Here is a 17291-nt window from a genome sequence, read left to right as displayed (position 1 = left end):
CTCCATGGCACAACAACATAGCAGGCTCCATGGCACAACAACATGGCAGGCTCCATGGCACAACAACATAGCAGGCTCCATGGCACAACAACATAGCAGGCTCCATGGCACAACAACATAGCAGGCTCCATGGCACAACAACATAGCAGGCTCCATGGCACTACAGCATAGCAGGCTCCATGGCACAACAACATAGCAGGCTCCATGGCACAACAACATAGCAGGCTCCATGGCACAACAACATAGCAGGCTCCATGGCACAACAACATAGCAGGCTCCATGGCACAACAACATAGCAGGCTCCATGGCACAACAACATAGCAGGCTCCATGGCACAATAACATAGCAGGCTCCATGGCACAACAACATAGCAGGCTCCATGGCACAACAACATAGCAGGCTCCATGGCACAATAACATAGCAGGCTCCATGGCACAACAACATAGGAGGCTCCATGCACAACAACATAGCAGGCTCCATGGCACAACAACATAGCAGGCTCCATGGCACAACAACATAGGAGGCTCCATGCACTACAACATAGCAGGCTCCATGGCACTACAACATAGCAGGCTCCATGGCACAACAACATAGCAGGCTCCATGGCACAATAACATAGCAGGCTCCATGGCACAACAACATAGGAGGCTCCATGCACAACAACATAGCAGGCTCCATGGCACAGCATAGGAGGCTCCATGGCACAACAACATAGCAGGCTCCATGGCACAACAACATAGCAGGCTCCATGGCACAACAACATAGCAGGGTCCATGGCACAATAACATAGCAGGCTCCATGGCACAACAACATAGCAGGCTCCATGGCACAACAACATAGCAGGCTCCATGGCACTACAACATAGCAGGCTCCATGGCACAACAACATGGCAGGCTCCATGGCACAACAACATAGCAGGCTCCATGGCACTACAGCATAGCAGGCTCCATGGCACAACAACATAGCAGGCTCCATGGCACAACAACATGGCAGGCTCCATGGCACAATAACATAGCAGGCTCCATGGCACAACAACATAGGAGGCTCCATGCACAACAACATAGCAGGCTCCATGGCACAGCATAGGAGGCTCCATGGCACAACAACATAGCAGGCTCCATGGCACAACAACATAGCAGGCTCCATGGCACAACAACATAGCAGGGTCCATGGCACTACAGCATAGCAGGCTCCATGGCACAACAACATAGCAGGCTCCATGGCACAACAACATAGCAGGCTCCATGGCACTACAGCATAGCAGGCTCCATGGCACAACAACATAGCAGGCTCCATGGCACAGCATAGCAGGCTCCATGGCACAACAACATAGCAGGCTCCATGGCACAACAACATAGCAGGCTCCATGGCACTACAACATAGCAGGCTCCATGGCACAACAACATGGCAGGCTCCATGGCACAACAACATAGCAGGCTCCATGGCACTACAGCATAGCAGGCTCCATGGCACAACAACATAGCAGGCTCCATGGCACTACAACATAGCAGGCTCCATGGCACTACAACATAGCAGGCTCCATGGCACAACAACATAGCAGGCTCCATGGCACAACAACATAGCAGGCTCCATGGCACAACAACATAGCAGGCTCCATGGCACAACAACATAGCAGGCTCCATGGCACAACAACATAGCAGGCTCCATGGCACAACAACATAGCAGGCTCCATGGCACAACAACATAGCAGGCTCCATGGCACTACAACATAGCAGGCTCCATGGCACAACAACATAGCAGGCTCCATGGCACAACAACATAGCAGGCTCCATGGCACAACAACATAGCAGGCTCCATGGCACAACAACATAGCAGGCTCCATGGCACAACAACATAGCAGGCTCCATGACACAACAACATAGCAGGCTCCATGGCACAATAACATAGCAGGCTCCATGGCACAACAACATATGCATTTCATGCATGCATTTCACCTGCTAAAGAGGAGACTGAAGGGAGAAACCCTCGAAATAAACAACAACTGAATGAGGCTGCAGTGAAAGCCTGGAAAAGCATCACAAAAGAAGAAACCAAAAGTTTGGTGAGGTCACTGGGTCGCAGGCTTGATGCAGTTATTGCAAGCAAAGGATTTGCAACTAAATATTAAGTATTATTCACTTTAATCTATTTTAAGTCTATCTGTTCCTATACTTTTGCTCCCCTAAAAATTGGGTGTTCCGTTACAAAAGGTGCTATCTTCTAAGTTCCAATAGTTTCGGAGGGACGATTGATTGATTGATTGATTGATTGATTGATTGAGAGAGACGTAGTTGTCAAGTTAGCGGAGGTAAAAGCGCTGATATGATAGGAGGACATGAATCAAAGTGCTTAGTTACCACAAATCAAGTATCAAGCCAAATAGGAGCCTTTACTCTTTGGAGGAGCGAGCGAGTGAGTGAGGACAGCTTGGCTGAGCAGGTGGACGCAGAGGAGAGAGATGAAGTACATGTTGCTGGAGATTCCAGCCTACCTCTCCTCCACACTGTCGTGACACCTATGTTTTAGCCGCATTGCTTTTTTCACCAAGGCATATCGAGGAGATGTATGTATGTATATATATATATATATATATATATATATATATATATATATATACCATATATATATATATATATATATATATATATATATATAATATTGGTTCATAATTGTGTCCGTCCGCAAATGCAGAGATTATCATCTGTTTCAATAACAATGCGTCCTTGCCTGTTGAATGCCGACCAATTACGTAAATATTCCTATTTGCCCCTTGAAATGAAAACACTGACTGGAATAAAGATTAAAGATTGACTATAAAGGCTATACAGGATAGACTACTAGAGCAGTGTTTCCCCTACCATTCTACAGGCCTGGCGGGCCCAGCAGGCCAACAGCACCCCCGCCAGGCCAGAAGAAAATAGCTATTTATTTATTTATTTTGGATTTTGTTTTCTGCTCTCCCCAAAATCTCAACAAACCTTTATGGTATATTATTACTACTAGTGTTGACAGTCATAGAAGATGCCAAATCATTCAAAACAATAAGCGTTTTGCTTTTAGGAGCATTGTGCCAGCGTTCAGCGCTGTTCCAAAACATGTCAACGTGTGTCGTTTCCTGGGAAACGCAGATCCCATAATACAACTGTTCGCATCGCATCCCATAATAGTATGATGATACTTGGGATGCCATTGCGAACATAGATGCGAACAGGTTAGCTAAAAGTTTAGCGTCGCCAGCGACGGCCCCCACCGTTGCGGTCGGGGTACGTTTCGAAATCCCTCCAGGCCTGACATTTTTTCTAGGGAAAACACTGTAGAGTAATACATGCATTCGAAACGTTTATTTAGGAACCAATTAATTATTTTCATAACCGATTTCCCCCCCCATACTCCCTCTCAGTGCTTCTGTCGTACAGATTGTCCTGTTCTGTTTTATTTGTTTTATATGTAAGCCTCACATTTGCTTACCGTTTCTCATGTTCAGAGAATAAAACTGGAACATGTGTATCACATTTTTGTCTTGTAAGACGCAGCCACCTAGTGGTGGGAAACGGTATAGTTTTTTTAAATTTTAAATCAGCCTTATCAGACGGTAATACCGTTAAAGATATCAGAAATGTGCTACCGCCCAGCCCTACTCCAGTGTCTGCCTGATGTTATACCAGCCCTACTCCAGTGTCTGCCTGATGTTATACCAGCCCTACTCCAGTGTCTGCCTGATGTTATACCAGCCCTACTCCAGTGTCTGCCTGATGTTATACCAGCCCTACTCCAGTGTCTGCCTGATGTTATACCAGCCCTACTCCAGTGTCTGCCTGATGTTATACCAGCCCTACTCCAGTGTCTGCCTGATGTTATACCAGCCCTACTCCAGTGTCTGCCTGATGTTATACCAGCCCTACTCCAGTGTCTGCCTGATGTTATACCAGCCCTACTCCAGTGTCTGCCTGATGTTATACCAGCCCTACTCCAGTGTCTGCCTGATGTTATACCAGCCCTACTCCAGTGTCTGCCTGATGTTATACCAGCCCTACTCCAGTGTCTGCCTGATGTTATACCAGCCCTACTCCAGTGTCTGCCTGATGTTATACCAGCCCTACTCCAGTGTCTGCCTGATGTTATATCAGCCCTACTCCAGTGTCTGCCTGATGTTATACCAGCCCTACTCCAGTGTCTGCCTGATGTTATACCAGCCCTACTCCAGTGTCTGCCTGATGTTATACCAGCCCTACTCCAGTGTCTGCCTGATGTTATATCAGCCCTACTCCAGTGTCTGTCTGATGTTATACCAGCCCTACTCCAGTGTCTGCCTGATGTTAGAGAAGTGATGGGCTGTTGGGGATAACCATCTCATAATGAGTTTTGAGGAGATCACGGGACATGATGTGAAGGTCAGATGACAGGACTTTAATTTTAAAGCCAGAGTTCTTTGTTGGGCAGTTACAGTGTAACCTACCAGAACTGCATAAATAATGTGTCAAATATTCTAGCTGCTTGAAATGCACTTCATTGAAAGTCCAGTCAATGGATGCATCATTTGTCAGACCAGATAAATCAGGCTTGCTTGTGTCACAAATGATTTTGAAACATATTTCTTCCAGCCATTTTTCCCAGGTGATGACAGCAGCCCAGTGGTTTGTCCTAACAGGTGATGACAGCAGTACAGTGGTTTGTCCTAACAGGTGATGACAGCAGTACAGTAGTTTGTCCTAACAGGTGATGACAGCAGCACAGTGGTTTGTCCTAACAGGTGGTGACAGCAGCACAGTGGTTTGTCCTAACAGGTGATGACAGCAGCACAGTGGTTTGTCCTAACAGGTGATGACAGCAGCACAGTGGTTTGTCCTAACAGGTGATGACAGCAGCACAGTGGTTTGTCCTAACAGGTGATGACAGCAGCACAGTGGTTTGTCCTAACAGGTGATGACAGCAGCACAGTGGTTTGTCCTAACAGGTGATGACAGCAGCACAGTGGTTTGTCCTAACAGGTGATGACAGCAGCACAGTGGTTTGTCCTAACAGGTGATGACAGCAGTACAGTGGTTTGTCCTAACAGGTGATGACAGCAGCACAGTGGTTTGTCCTAACAGGTGATGACAGCAGCACAGTGGTTTGTCCTAACAGGTGGTGACAGCAGCACAGTGGTTTGTCCTAACAGGTGATGACAGCAGCACAGTGGTTTGTCCTAACAGGTGATGACAGCAGCACAGTGGTTTGTCCTAACAGGTGATGACAGCAGCACAGTGGTTTGTCCTAACAGGTGATGACAGCAGCACAGTGGTTTGTCCTAACAGGTGATGACAGCAGCACAGTGGTTTGTCCTAACAGGTGGTGACAGCAGTACAGTGGTTTGTCCTAACAGGTGATGACAGCAGTACAGTGGTTTGTCCTAACAGGTGGTGACAGCAGTACAGTGGTTTGTCCTAACAGGTGATGACAGCAGCACAGTGGTTTGTCCTAACAGGTGATGACAGCAGTACAGTGGTTTGTCCTAACAGGTGGTGACAGCAGCACAGTGGTTTGTCCTAACAGGTGATGACAGCAGCACAGTGGTTTGTCCTAACAGGTGATGACAGCAGCACAGTGGTTTGTCCTAACAGGTGATGACAGCAGCACAGTGGTTTGTCCTAACAGGTGGTGACAGCAGCCCAGTGGTTTGTCCTAACAGGTGGTGACAGCAGCACAGTGGTTTGTCCTAACAGGTGATGACAGCAGTACAGTGGTTTGTCCTAACAGGTGGTGACAGCAGCCCAGTGGTTTGTCCTAACAGGTGATGACAGCAGTACAGTGGTTTGTCCTAACAGGTGATGACAGCAGTACAGTGGTTTGTCCTAACAGGTGGTGACAGCAGTACAGTGGTTTGTCCTAACAGGTGATGACAGCAGTACAGTGGTTTGTCCTAACAGGTGGTGACAGCAGCCCAGTGGTTTGTCCTAACAGGTGATGACAGCAGCCCAGTGGTTTGTCCTAACAGGTGGTGACAGCAGTACAGTGGTTTGTCCTAACAGGTGGTGACAGCAGTACAGTGGTTTGTCCTAACAGGTGATGACAGCAGTACAGTGGTTTGTCCTAACAGGTGATGACAGCAGTACAGTGGTTTGTCCTAACAGGTGATGACAGCAGCACAGTGGTTTGTCCTAACAGGTGGTGACAGCAGCACAGTGGTTTGTCCTAACAGGTGATGACAGCAGTACAGTGGTTTGTCCTAACAGGTGGTGACAGCAGCCCAGTGGTTTGTCCTAACAGGTGATGACAGCAGTACAGTGGTTTGTCCTAACAGGTGATGACAGCAGTACAGTGGTTTGTCCTAACAGGTGGTGACAGCAGTACAGTGGTTTGTCCTAACAGGTGATGACAGCAGTACAGTGGTTTGTCCTAACAGGTGGTGACAGCAGCCCAGTGGTTTGTCCTAACAGGTGATGACAGCAGCCCAGTGGTTTGTCCTAACAGGTGGTGACAGCAGTACAGTGGTTTGTCCTAACAGGTGATGACAGCAGTACAGTGGTTTGTCCTAACAGGTGATGACAGCAGTACAGTGGTTTGTCCTAACAGGTGATGACAGCAGCCCAGTGGTTTGTCCTAACAGGTGATGACAGCAGTACAGTGGTTTGTCCTAACAGGTGATGACAGCAGTACAGTGGTTTGTCCTAACAGGTGGTGACAGCAGTACAGTGGTTTGTCCTAACAGGTGATGACAGCAGCACAGTGGTTTGTCCTAACAGGTGATGACAGCAGCACAGTGGTTTGTCCTAACAGGTGGTGACAGCAGCACAGTGGTTTGTCCTAACAGGTGGTGACAGCAGCACAGTGGTTTGTCCTAACAGGTGATGACAGCAGCACAGTGGTTTGTCCTAACAGGTGATGACAGCAGTACAGTGGTTTGTCCTAACAGGTGATGACAGCAGCACAGTGGTTTGTCCTAACAGGTGATGACAGCAGCACAGTGGTTTGTCCTAACAGGTGATGACAGCAGCACAGTGGTTTGTCCTAACAGGTGGTGACAGCAGCACAGTGGTTTGTCCTAACAGGTGGTGACAGCAGCACAGTGGTTTGTCCTAACAGGTGATGACAGCAGTACAGTGGTTTGTCCTAACAGGTGATGACAGCAGTACAGTGGTTTGTCCTAACAGGTGGTGACAGCAGCCCAGTGGTTTGTCCTAACAGGTGATGACAGCAGCCCAGTGGTTTGTCCTAACAGGTGATGACAGCAGTACAGTGGTTTGTCCTAACAGGTGATGACAGCAGTACAGTGGTGTGTCCAAACAGGTGGTGACAGCAGCCCAGTGGTTTGTCCTAACAGGTGATGACAGCAGTACAGTGGTTTGTCCTAACAGGTGATGACAGCAGTACAGTGGTTTGTCCTAACAGGTGATGACAGCAGCACAGTGGTTTGTCCTAACAGGTGGTGACAGCAGTACAGTGGTTTGTCCTAACAGGTGGTGACAGCAGCACAGTGGTTTGTCCTAACAGGTGATGACAGCAGTACAGTGGTTTGTCCTAACAGGTGATGACAGCAGCACAGTGGTTTGTCCTAACAGGTGGTGACAGCAGCACAGTGGTTTGTCCTAACAGGTGATGACAGCAGTACAGTGGTTTGTCCTAACAGGTGATGACAGCAGCACAGTGGTTTGTCCTAACAGGTGATGACAGCAGTACAGTGGTGTGTCCAAACAGGTGGTGACAGCAGCACAGTGGTTTGTCCTAACAGGTGATGACAGCAGTACAGTGGTTTGTCCTAACAGGTGATGACAGCAGCACAGTGGTTTGTCCTAACAGGTGGTGACAGCAGCCCAGTGGTTTGTCCTAACAGGTGGTGACAGCAGCACAGTGGTTTGTCCTAACAGGTGATGACAGCAGTACAGTGGTTTGTCCTAACAGGTGGTGACAGCAGCCCAGTGGTTTGTCCTAACAGGTGATGACAGCAGTACAGTGGTTTGTCCTAACAGGTGATGACAGCAGTACAGTGGTTTGTCCTAACAGGTGATGACAGCAGCACAGTGGTTTGTCCTAACAGGTGATGACAGCAGCACAGTGGTTTGTCCTAACAGGTGGTGACAGCAGCCCAGTGGTTTGTCCTAACAGGTGATGACAGCAGTACAGTGGTTTGTCCTAACAGGTGATGACAGCAGCACAGTGGTTTGTCCTAACAGGTGATGACAGCAGTACAGTGGTTTGTCCTAACAGGTGGTGACAGCAGTACAGTGGTTTGTCCTAACAGGTGATGACAGCAGCACAGTGGTTTGTCCTAACAGGTGATGACAGCAGCACAGTGGTTTGTCCTAACAGGTGGTGACAGCAGCCCAGTGGTTTGTCCTAACAGGTGATGACAGCAGTACAGTGGTTTGTCCTAACAGGTGATGACAGCAGCACAGTGGTTTGTCCTAACAGGTGATGACAGACAGCAGCACAGTGGTTTGTCCTAACAGGTGATGACAGCAGTACAGTGGTTTGTCCTAACAGGTGGTGACAGCAGCACAGTGGTTTGTCCTAACAGGTGATGACAGCAGTACAGTGGTTTGTCCTAACAGGTGATGACAGCAGCACAGTGGTTTGTCCTAACAGGTGATGACAGCAGCACAGTGGTTTGTCCTAACAGGTGATGACAGCAGTACAGTGGTTTGTCCTAACAGGTGATGACAGCAGCACAGTGGTTTGTCCTAACAGGTGATGACAGCAGTACAGTGGTTTGTCCTAACAGGTGATGACAGCAGTACAGTGGTTTGTCCTAACAGGTGATGACAGCAGCACAGTGGTTTGTCCTAACAGGTGATGACAGCAGCACAGTGGTTTGTCCTAACAGGTGATGACAGCAGCACAGTGGTTTGTCCTAACAGGTGGTGACAGCAGTACAGTGGTTTGTCCTAACAGGTGATGACAGCAGCACAGTGGTTTGTCCTAACAGGTGGTGACAGCAGTACAGTGGTTTGTCCTAACAGGTGATGACAGCAGCACAGTGGTTTGTCCTAACAGGTGATGACAGCAGTACAGTGGTTTGTCCTAACAGGTGATGACAGCAGTACAGTGGTTTGTCCTAACAGGTGGTGACAGCAGCACAGTGGTTTGTCCTAACAGGTGATGACAGCAGCACAGTGGTTTGTCCTAACAGGTGATGACAGCAGTACAATGGTTTGTCCTAACAGGTGATGACAGCAGTACAGTGGTTTGTCCTAACAGGTGATGACAGCAGTACAGTGGTTTGTCCTAACAGGTGATGACAGCAGCACAGTGGTTTGTCCTAACAGGTGGTGACAGCAGTACAGTGGTTTGTCCTAACAGGTGGTGACAGCAGCACAGTGGTTTGTCCTAACAGGTGGTGACAGCAGCACAGTGGTTTGTCCTAACAGGTGGTGACAGCAGCACAGTGGTTTGTCCTAACAGGTGATGACAGCAGCACAGTGGTTTGTCCTAACAGGTGATGACAGCAGCACAGTGGTTTGTCCTAACAGGTGACTGCCAGTAAGAGGTTGGTGGGGGGGGGACGTTAGTCTACAGGTAGTGGACAAAGATGACACTATAATACTAAACATTACAGGGGGCGACGCCAGTGAGACAGACAGCGGACAAACAGAACAGGTGGTGGAGAAGAGATGGGTCTTGAGGCGGGACTGGAAAACTAAGGGATTCTTACAGTTTTCGGGACGGCACGGTGGCTCAGTGGTTAGCAACTGTCGCCTCACAGCAAGAAGGTCCGGGGTTCGAACCCCCGGTCCGTCCCACGTCCTTTCTGTGTGGAGTTTGCATGTTCTCCCCATGTTCGTGTGGGTTTCCTCCGGGTGCTCCGGTTTCCTCCCACCACCAAAGAAAGGACATGGCTGTTAGGGTTAATACTCCTGTCAGTGGTCTGTCAGTGCCCCTGACCAAGACCAAAAGAACTGGAGTTGGTCCCCGGGCGCTGCACTGTGGCTGCCCACTGCTCCTAGTTCTAGGAAGGCTCCTAGTAGAGCAGGCATGTCCAAAGTCCGGCCCGGGGGCCAAATGCGGCCCGCGGAGAGATTTTAAGCGGCCCTCGACTTGTCTCTGAAATGTGTCCGTCCACACAGTATTGGTTAATCAAGCAACTGCAATTAGCATTTTTCCATTCAGCTAACGATGACAGGACAGCACGACCATACAGTTTGTAGACAAGCACCAAGTAGGAACTACAGATGGTAAACCAAATCCTTACTGTAGTACTGTACAATTGTATTGTTTGTGATTCTTTTATATAACCCATATGATGTGAAAAGCAGCGGGCCCCCCCCGGTATTTTCACATGATCTAATCTGGCCCCCATTCAAAAAAGTTTGTGCACCCCTGTAAGTAGAGGATGGGTCAGATGCAGAGGAGGATTTCCCCATGATGATAAATAAAGGATAACTGAACTTAATGTAGTCGAGATGTAGTCATCCACATTCATATGACATGAAGGCACTTGTGTCTCAAACGTTGCAACATAAGATTTGCTGAAGCTGATTTGCTGAAGCTGATTGCATAACTTTGATGAAATTGTAACAAGGAAGCACAGAGGCCACTTCCTCTCGGCGAGACATGAAGTACAAACTATTGTTTTAATTGGTCATGTAATTTGAGCCGTGCAAACCTCTTTCTCTTACATGCAGAGGTATACTGTTGTATACTGTAAAGCCCCTTTTAGGCCCAAAATCCCACTAATATCCACAAACTAGTGGCATTTTCTTCAGTCTAAAGGTTTACAAGCCGGGCCGTTTAGTCGATGGAGTGACCCTGCAAGTTAGGTGGGTTTTTACGCCACGGCTCTGCACGTCACGGCGATATAAATCTTGGCGGTGGTCCAACGCGTGATTTTCCGACCTTGCTTCTCGTCCTCCTGAGTTGCCGCCCCTTTTCCAGCGTGAGTCAGTAGAGATTCAGTGATTCCCACAGGCTGTTAATTTTACATTGATGGAACATCGCGAGAAAGAAAAGTGTCTCGTCATGCGCGAGTGCAATGCCTCTCTAACACTGTGAGTGGATTCCTCCCTCTCACTTTGCCTCTCTAAAGCCCAGGGCACACCAATCAAACATTCTCCAACAAACGCCAACAAACACGAACAGACAATTGTCTGTGAATGTTGGCAGATGTTGGAGATTGTTTGAAAGCATGGCACACCGACCAAACATATTCAGCGCAACAGTTGTTCTAATTTCAGCCAAATGGTGGCGGTAATGCAACAATAACTATGCCAACTGCCGTAAAACACCAAAGAAGAAGAAGCTGATCCAAATAACTTCCGTGTTTACGTCGACCTACACTGCTGATGCTGACAAGACCCTTGTGCAGCTCACAGTTCAAGCTAATGCTAATGTTAAAGCCCCTTACGCTAGCATTAGCTACTTAACGTTAGCCCACTATAAACTCACCAGTAGTGCCGAGTCTTTCAGCAATCTCTTCTATTGCTCTCGCCCGGCTGTTTCGGTTGGAAAATCGTTGAGATGACACATCGTAGGCTACAACTCTCGTTTTGATTCCCACAGCTCCACCAAGAGTTCCTCTCTTTCCAGGGTCCAAAACGAAGCCATCGACAGCAACAACACAACAGCCAGAAGTTTACTACTAGCTAGTACTGAGTGTGCGCGAGCTCCGTTTCCATGGATACGCGACTGAAAACATGGTGAACTGACCAGACAACCGCGAACACCGAACAAGCACGGATTGAACATGTTGAATCCGGGCGAACATCGCCGAACACGAACAGACGAGGACAGACCGCTATGGCACACCAAACGAACATCTACGTGTGTTCGTGTTCGTTGGTGTTTGTTGGAGAATGTTTGATTGGTGTGCCATGGGCTTAACACTGTGTGATTGGTGTGCCATGGGCTTAACACAGTTTGATTGGTGTGCCATGGGCTTAACACTGCGAGTGGATTCCTCCCCCTGCAGTCAAGGACCTGCCGCTGCCCAGGTTCGTGGTGGGGAAGAACGAGGCCGAGGCGAGACACGCAGCGCTGTACCAGGACACCGACAGCCAGGGGCTGTACCCCGGCTCCGGTGCCGGCGTAATACCCAGGCCGCCCGCCAGGGGGCACCAGAACAAGAAAGGGCCCGCTCCCTGCGCTTCGGTTCCTGTCCATGAGGTCATCCAGCCCCTGGCACCGACCATAGAATCACAGGTCAGTCTATCTTCCTCCCCAGCAGAGGGAGCACTCTTTGTTGCTCTTGTCTAATAGTGCCACCCCTAGGCATGCAGACCCTTAAAACCTTCTCAGAGGGTAGAGTGGTGTGATGTATGTGCCTTACAGCAGGGGTTCACTTCCCAACCTTTTTTGTGCCAAGGACCGGTAGATAGATGGGGAAAAAAAGTCGCCGACCGGTTGTCAATTTTAATGGTTTTAGTTACATATATATTTACTCACCAGGTGGCGACAAAGGGTAAATAACAGCCTTTTGTGTTGTACTGTATGTAGCCTATACAGTATTTATGTTTTTGTTTTAACTACAAACATAAATAAACATCAACTTGAAACTATGTTTCAACTACCACACGCAGCCTATAATATTATAGCCTATGTTTATTAATTTTATTTTTTTTGGCCCGGCTCGCGGCCCGGTACCAAATGCGTTGCGGGCCGGTGGTTGGGGACCACTGCCTTACAGGATGAGTTCCCCCCCAGTTAGTAGTGTAACTACAATACTTAAAATCGTTTTGAGAACATCAGTAAAATGTACAACAGTGTTCCAGGTATTTCATTTCCTTCAATTCATAGGAAAGAATCTGGGCACCTCTGTACTAGAATAGTCTCGCTGGGCAGCCTCCCCTCCCTTCCGTGAGAGTAGTCTGGCTGGCATAAGCCCTCCCTTGCTCTACAGCTGCTCTCCCATTGGAGGCGTTGATTTCAGACGCTGCCGGATTTCCGCTCCCCGCTTAAGAAGCTCTGTCATTGGCTCCGACGATGTCAATCAGAGTGGCTTCCGCTCCCTCCTCCCTGTGTGTCGCTGTAAATAGTCCCCTGCCGCCGCAGTGAAAACAACAACGCTAACTAGCTAGCAAGCTAACGGCAGAAACCTACACGCTAGCTCGTTGCTACACACTGAAAATGGTAAGTTGGATTGTTGGAAACTATTTTTCCAAGGGCACCGCCGCTAAGCGCCGCCCATCGCAATTCCAGAATGGTGACTAGCGCCGTCAGACTCTTCTCATGGAAGGAGGGGAGGCTGGCCAGCGAGACTAGGACTAGAATAATGCTGTGCTTCTTCAGTTCTTTATTCCAAATGTGCCAAATGGTGAGAATAACATTTGGTTTCAACAGATCAATCAATATGGGTCTTGCCACACTGGCCGGTATGTTCTTGAAACAATAATATTTGAATGGCTTGGTTTGGTTATACAGTTCTGTATATACGTATGTGATATATGTATATCTTATAAAAATACTCTTCTCAAACGATGTCCCTGCTGCCCACCATACTCACTCTGACTGCAAGCAAATCAAATCACAGCAAAACAATGACTCCATATCAAACAAGCCCCTGATTGGCTGCCTGATACCACTCTATGCATCTGAACTGCATTTGTAGAAATGTTTCCAGTCGCAGATGTTGGCAGTGTTTTAATTGATTGTCTGTGATGTTTTTCTGCCGTCAGCCGGACTCGACGTCCCCGGTGGTCTCCCCTCACCAGTCGCCCCCCACCTCCCCCCACTCCTGGAGGAAACACAAGCGGCAGCCCAGCGGAGGAAACGCAGACAGACAGCCGGCGGTGGCCGCGACTGGAGCCGTCTGGACGCACTTCAGAGAAGCACAGACAGGTGAGAGACAAGACAGGTGACAGACAGACAGGTGAGAGACAGACAGGTGACAGACAGACAGGTGAGAGACAGACAGGTGACAGACAGACAGGTGAGAGACAGACAGGTGACAGACAGACAGGTGAGAGACAGACAGGTGACAGACAGACAGGTGAGAGACAGACAGGTGACAGACAGACAGGTGACAGACAGACAGGTGAGAGACAGACAGGTGACAGACAGGTGACAGACAGACAGGTGAGAGACAGACAGGTGACAGACAGACAGACAGGTGAGAGACAGACAGGTGACAGACAGGTGACAGACAGACAGGTGAGAGACAGACAGGTGAGAGACAGACAAGTGACAGACAGACAGGTGACAGACAGACAGGTGAGAGACAGACAGGTGACAGACAGACAGGTGACAGACAGACAGGTGAGAGACAGACAGGTGACAGACAGACAGGTGAGAGACAGACAGGTGACAGACAGACAGGTGACAGACACACAGGTGAGAGACAGACAGGTGACAGACAGGTGACAGACAGACAGGTGACAGCCATCGCTTAAAGGATGGCTTTACCGATAACCAACCCACTTTGTATCATTATTAATAATCTCGGTAATATAAGCACAAAAGTTGATCAGAATCATAAAGTTTATTGATCCGAGGGGAATTTGAGTAATGCTATATTTGCTCACACTCAGGTAGGGATAAATATAACAGACATTATAAGAAGAATAAGAATAGACGATAAAACAATAAAATAGAGCAAGTATTTGTATACAATCCAGTGTGGATTTTTGCATTTGGTTATTGCACAAATTGCAGTATTTGGTAGTTATTGTACATGTAGTTTTATCGCACAGTTCAGGTATACATTATAAAAGTGTGTTTTGATGTGTAGAGTCTAGACAGGTGGAGTAAGTCCGAGGCTATGCTATTGACTGACTCAGAGCGTCTGACGCTCCGAGGGAGGATTTAAAGAGTTTCGTGGACTTTGATTATGAAACTTAGACCTTTGTGTTCAGCAAGATATATCTTCACAAATGAACACTACTTTTATTCTTTTTTAAGCTTTCTCAGAAAATTGCGATTTTTGCCGATGGCATTTACGCTTCAAAAATCATTATCGAAAGCTGAGAAAAAAAAGTAACTTTACTGTCTCCTCCTCCTTGCAGGTCCAGTGTCTGGTGATGGGATGTGGTCCTCCCACTCGCCCCCTCCTCCAGTGGTGGAAAGCTGGGTCAGTTTCACAGCAGACACCCCGCCCTCCAGCACACTCCCAGTCCCAGCAATGCAATCCTCGTCAGTCCAGGTAGGGCAGCATTACGCCTCTTGGCACAGCCCTCTGCCTGTCTCAGCTCTAGAGCTGAGTAAAAAAAAAATATATATATATCGATTCTCCAATGCATCACGATTGTCTGAATCTTCAATCCTACCAACAACTGTCCAAACTGAGAGAAATGAACTCAATTAAAGCCATGACCTTTGTCAGATTTCCCATTCGACTCTGAAGTAACTCCAGTAGCATAATGAACTTCACACGCCCACCTGACTGGACTCTGAAGTCCTCCAGTAGCATAATGAACTTCACACGCCCACCTGACTGGACTCTGTAGTCCTCCAGTAGCATAATGAACTTCACACGCCCACCTGACTGGACTCTGTAGTAACTCCAGTAGCATAATGAACTTCACACGCCCACCTGACTGGACTCTGTAGTCCTCCAGTAGCATAATGAACTTCACACGCCCACCTGACTGGACTCTGAAGTCCTCCAGTAGCATAATGAACTTCACACGCCCACCTGACTGGACTCTGAAGTCCTCCAGTAGCATAATGAACTTCACACGCCCACCTGACTGGACTCTGAAGTCCTCCAGTAGCATAATGAACTTCACACGCCCACCTGACTGGACTCTGTAGTCCTCCAGTAGCATAATGAACTTCACACGCCCACCTGACTGGACTCTGAAGTAACTCCAGTAGCATAATGAACTTCACACGTCCACCTGACTGGACTCTGAAGTCCTCCAGTAGCATAATGAACTTCACACGCCCACCTGACTGGACTCTGAAGTCCTCCAGTAGCATAATGAACTTCACACGCCCACCTGACTGGACTCTGTAGTCCTCCAGTAGCATAATGAACTTCACACGCCCACCTGACTGGACTCTGAAGTCCTCCAGTAGCATAATGAACTTCACACGCCCACCTGACTGGACTCTGAAGTCCTCCAGTAGCATAATGAACTTCACACGCCCACCTGACTGGACTCTGTAGTCCTCCAGTAGCATAATGAACTTCACACGCCCACCTGACTGGACTCTGAAGTAACTCCAGTAGCATAATGAACTTCACACGCCCACCTGACTGGACTCTGAAGTCCTCCAGTAGCATAATGAACTTCACACACCCACCTGACTGGACTCTGAAGTAACTCCAGTAGCATAATGAACTTCACATGCCCACCTGACTGGACTCTGTAGTCCTCCAGTAGCATAATGAACTTCACCTGCCCACCTGACTGGACTCTGAAGTCCTCCAGTAGCATAATGAACTTCACACGCCCACCTGACTGGACTCTGAAGTAACTCCAGTAGCATAATGAACTTCACACGCCCACCTGACTGGACTCTGAAGTAACTCCAGTAGCATAATGAACTTCACACGCCCACCTGACTGGACTCTGAAGTCCTCCAGTAGCATAATGAACTTCACACGCCCACCTGACTGGACTCTGTAGTCCTCCAGTAGCATAATGAACTTCACACGCCCACCTGACTGGACTCTGAAGTCCTCCAGTAGCATAATGAACTTCACACGCCCACCTGACTGGACTCTGTAGTAACTCCAGTAGCATAATGAACTTCACACGCCCACCTGACTGGACTCTGAAGTAACTCCAGTAGCATAATGAACTTCACACGCCCACCTGACTGGACTCTGAAGTAACTCCAGTAGCATAATGAACTTCACACGCCCACCTGACTGGACTCTGTAGTAACTCCAGTAGCATAATGAACTTCACACGCCCACCTGACTGGACTCTGTAGTCCTCCAGTAGCATAATGAACTTCACATGCCCACCTGACTGGACTCTGTAGTCCTCCAGTAGCATAATGAACTTCACACGCCCACCTGACTGGACTCTGTAGTAACTCCAGTAGCATAATGAACTTCACACGCCCACCTGACTGGACTCTGAAGTCCTCCAGTAGCATAATGAACTTCACACGCCCACCTGACTGGACTCTGAAGTCCTCCAGTAGCATAATGAACTTCACACGCCCACCTGACTGGACTCTGAAGTCCTCCAGTAGCATAATGAACTTCACACGCCCACCTGACTGGACTCTGTAGTCCTCCAGTAGCATAATGAACTTCACATGCCCACCTGACTGGACTCTGTAGTCCTCCAGTAGCATAATGAACTTCACCCACCTGACTGGACTCTGTAGTAACTCCAGTAGCATAATGAACTTCACACACCCACCTGACTGGACTCTGAAGTAACTCCAGTAGCATAATGAACTTCACATGCCCACCTGACTGGACT

General features: G+C 48.3%; 1 protein-coding gene across 1 annotated transcript in view; it reads left to right on the top strand.

Moving 5' to 3' along the window:
- The window catches only part of reps1 (RALBP1 associated Eps domain containing 1), a 77819-nt gene that overhangs the window by 14289 nt on the left and 46239 nt on the right, over positions 1 to 17291 (top strand). Inside the window, exons 3-5 of the mRNA XM_083643624.1 lie at positions 11882 to 12111; positions 13584 to 13746; positions 14910 to 15046. Coding sequence (XP_083499750.1) covers positions 11882 to 12111; positions 13584 to 13746; positions 14910 to 15046 — 530 coding nt within the window. The remainder of the gene's footprint in view (positions 1 to 11881; positions 12112 to 13583; positions 13747 to 14909; positions 15047 to 17291) is intronic.

Source organism: Poromitra crassiceps, assembly GCF_964638095.1.
Source record: "Poromitra crassiceps genome assembly, chromosome: 9".
Taxonomy (NCBI): Eukaryota; Metazoa; Chordata; class Actinopteri; order Beryciformes; family Melamphaidae; genus Poromitra; species Poromitra crassiceps.
This window is presented reverse-complemented; position numbering and strand designations above follow the sequence as displayed.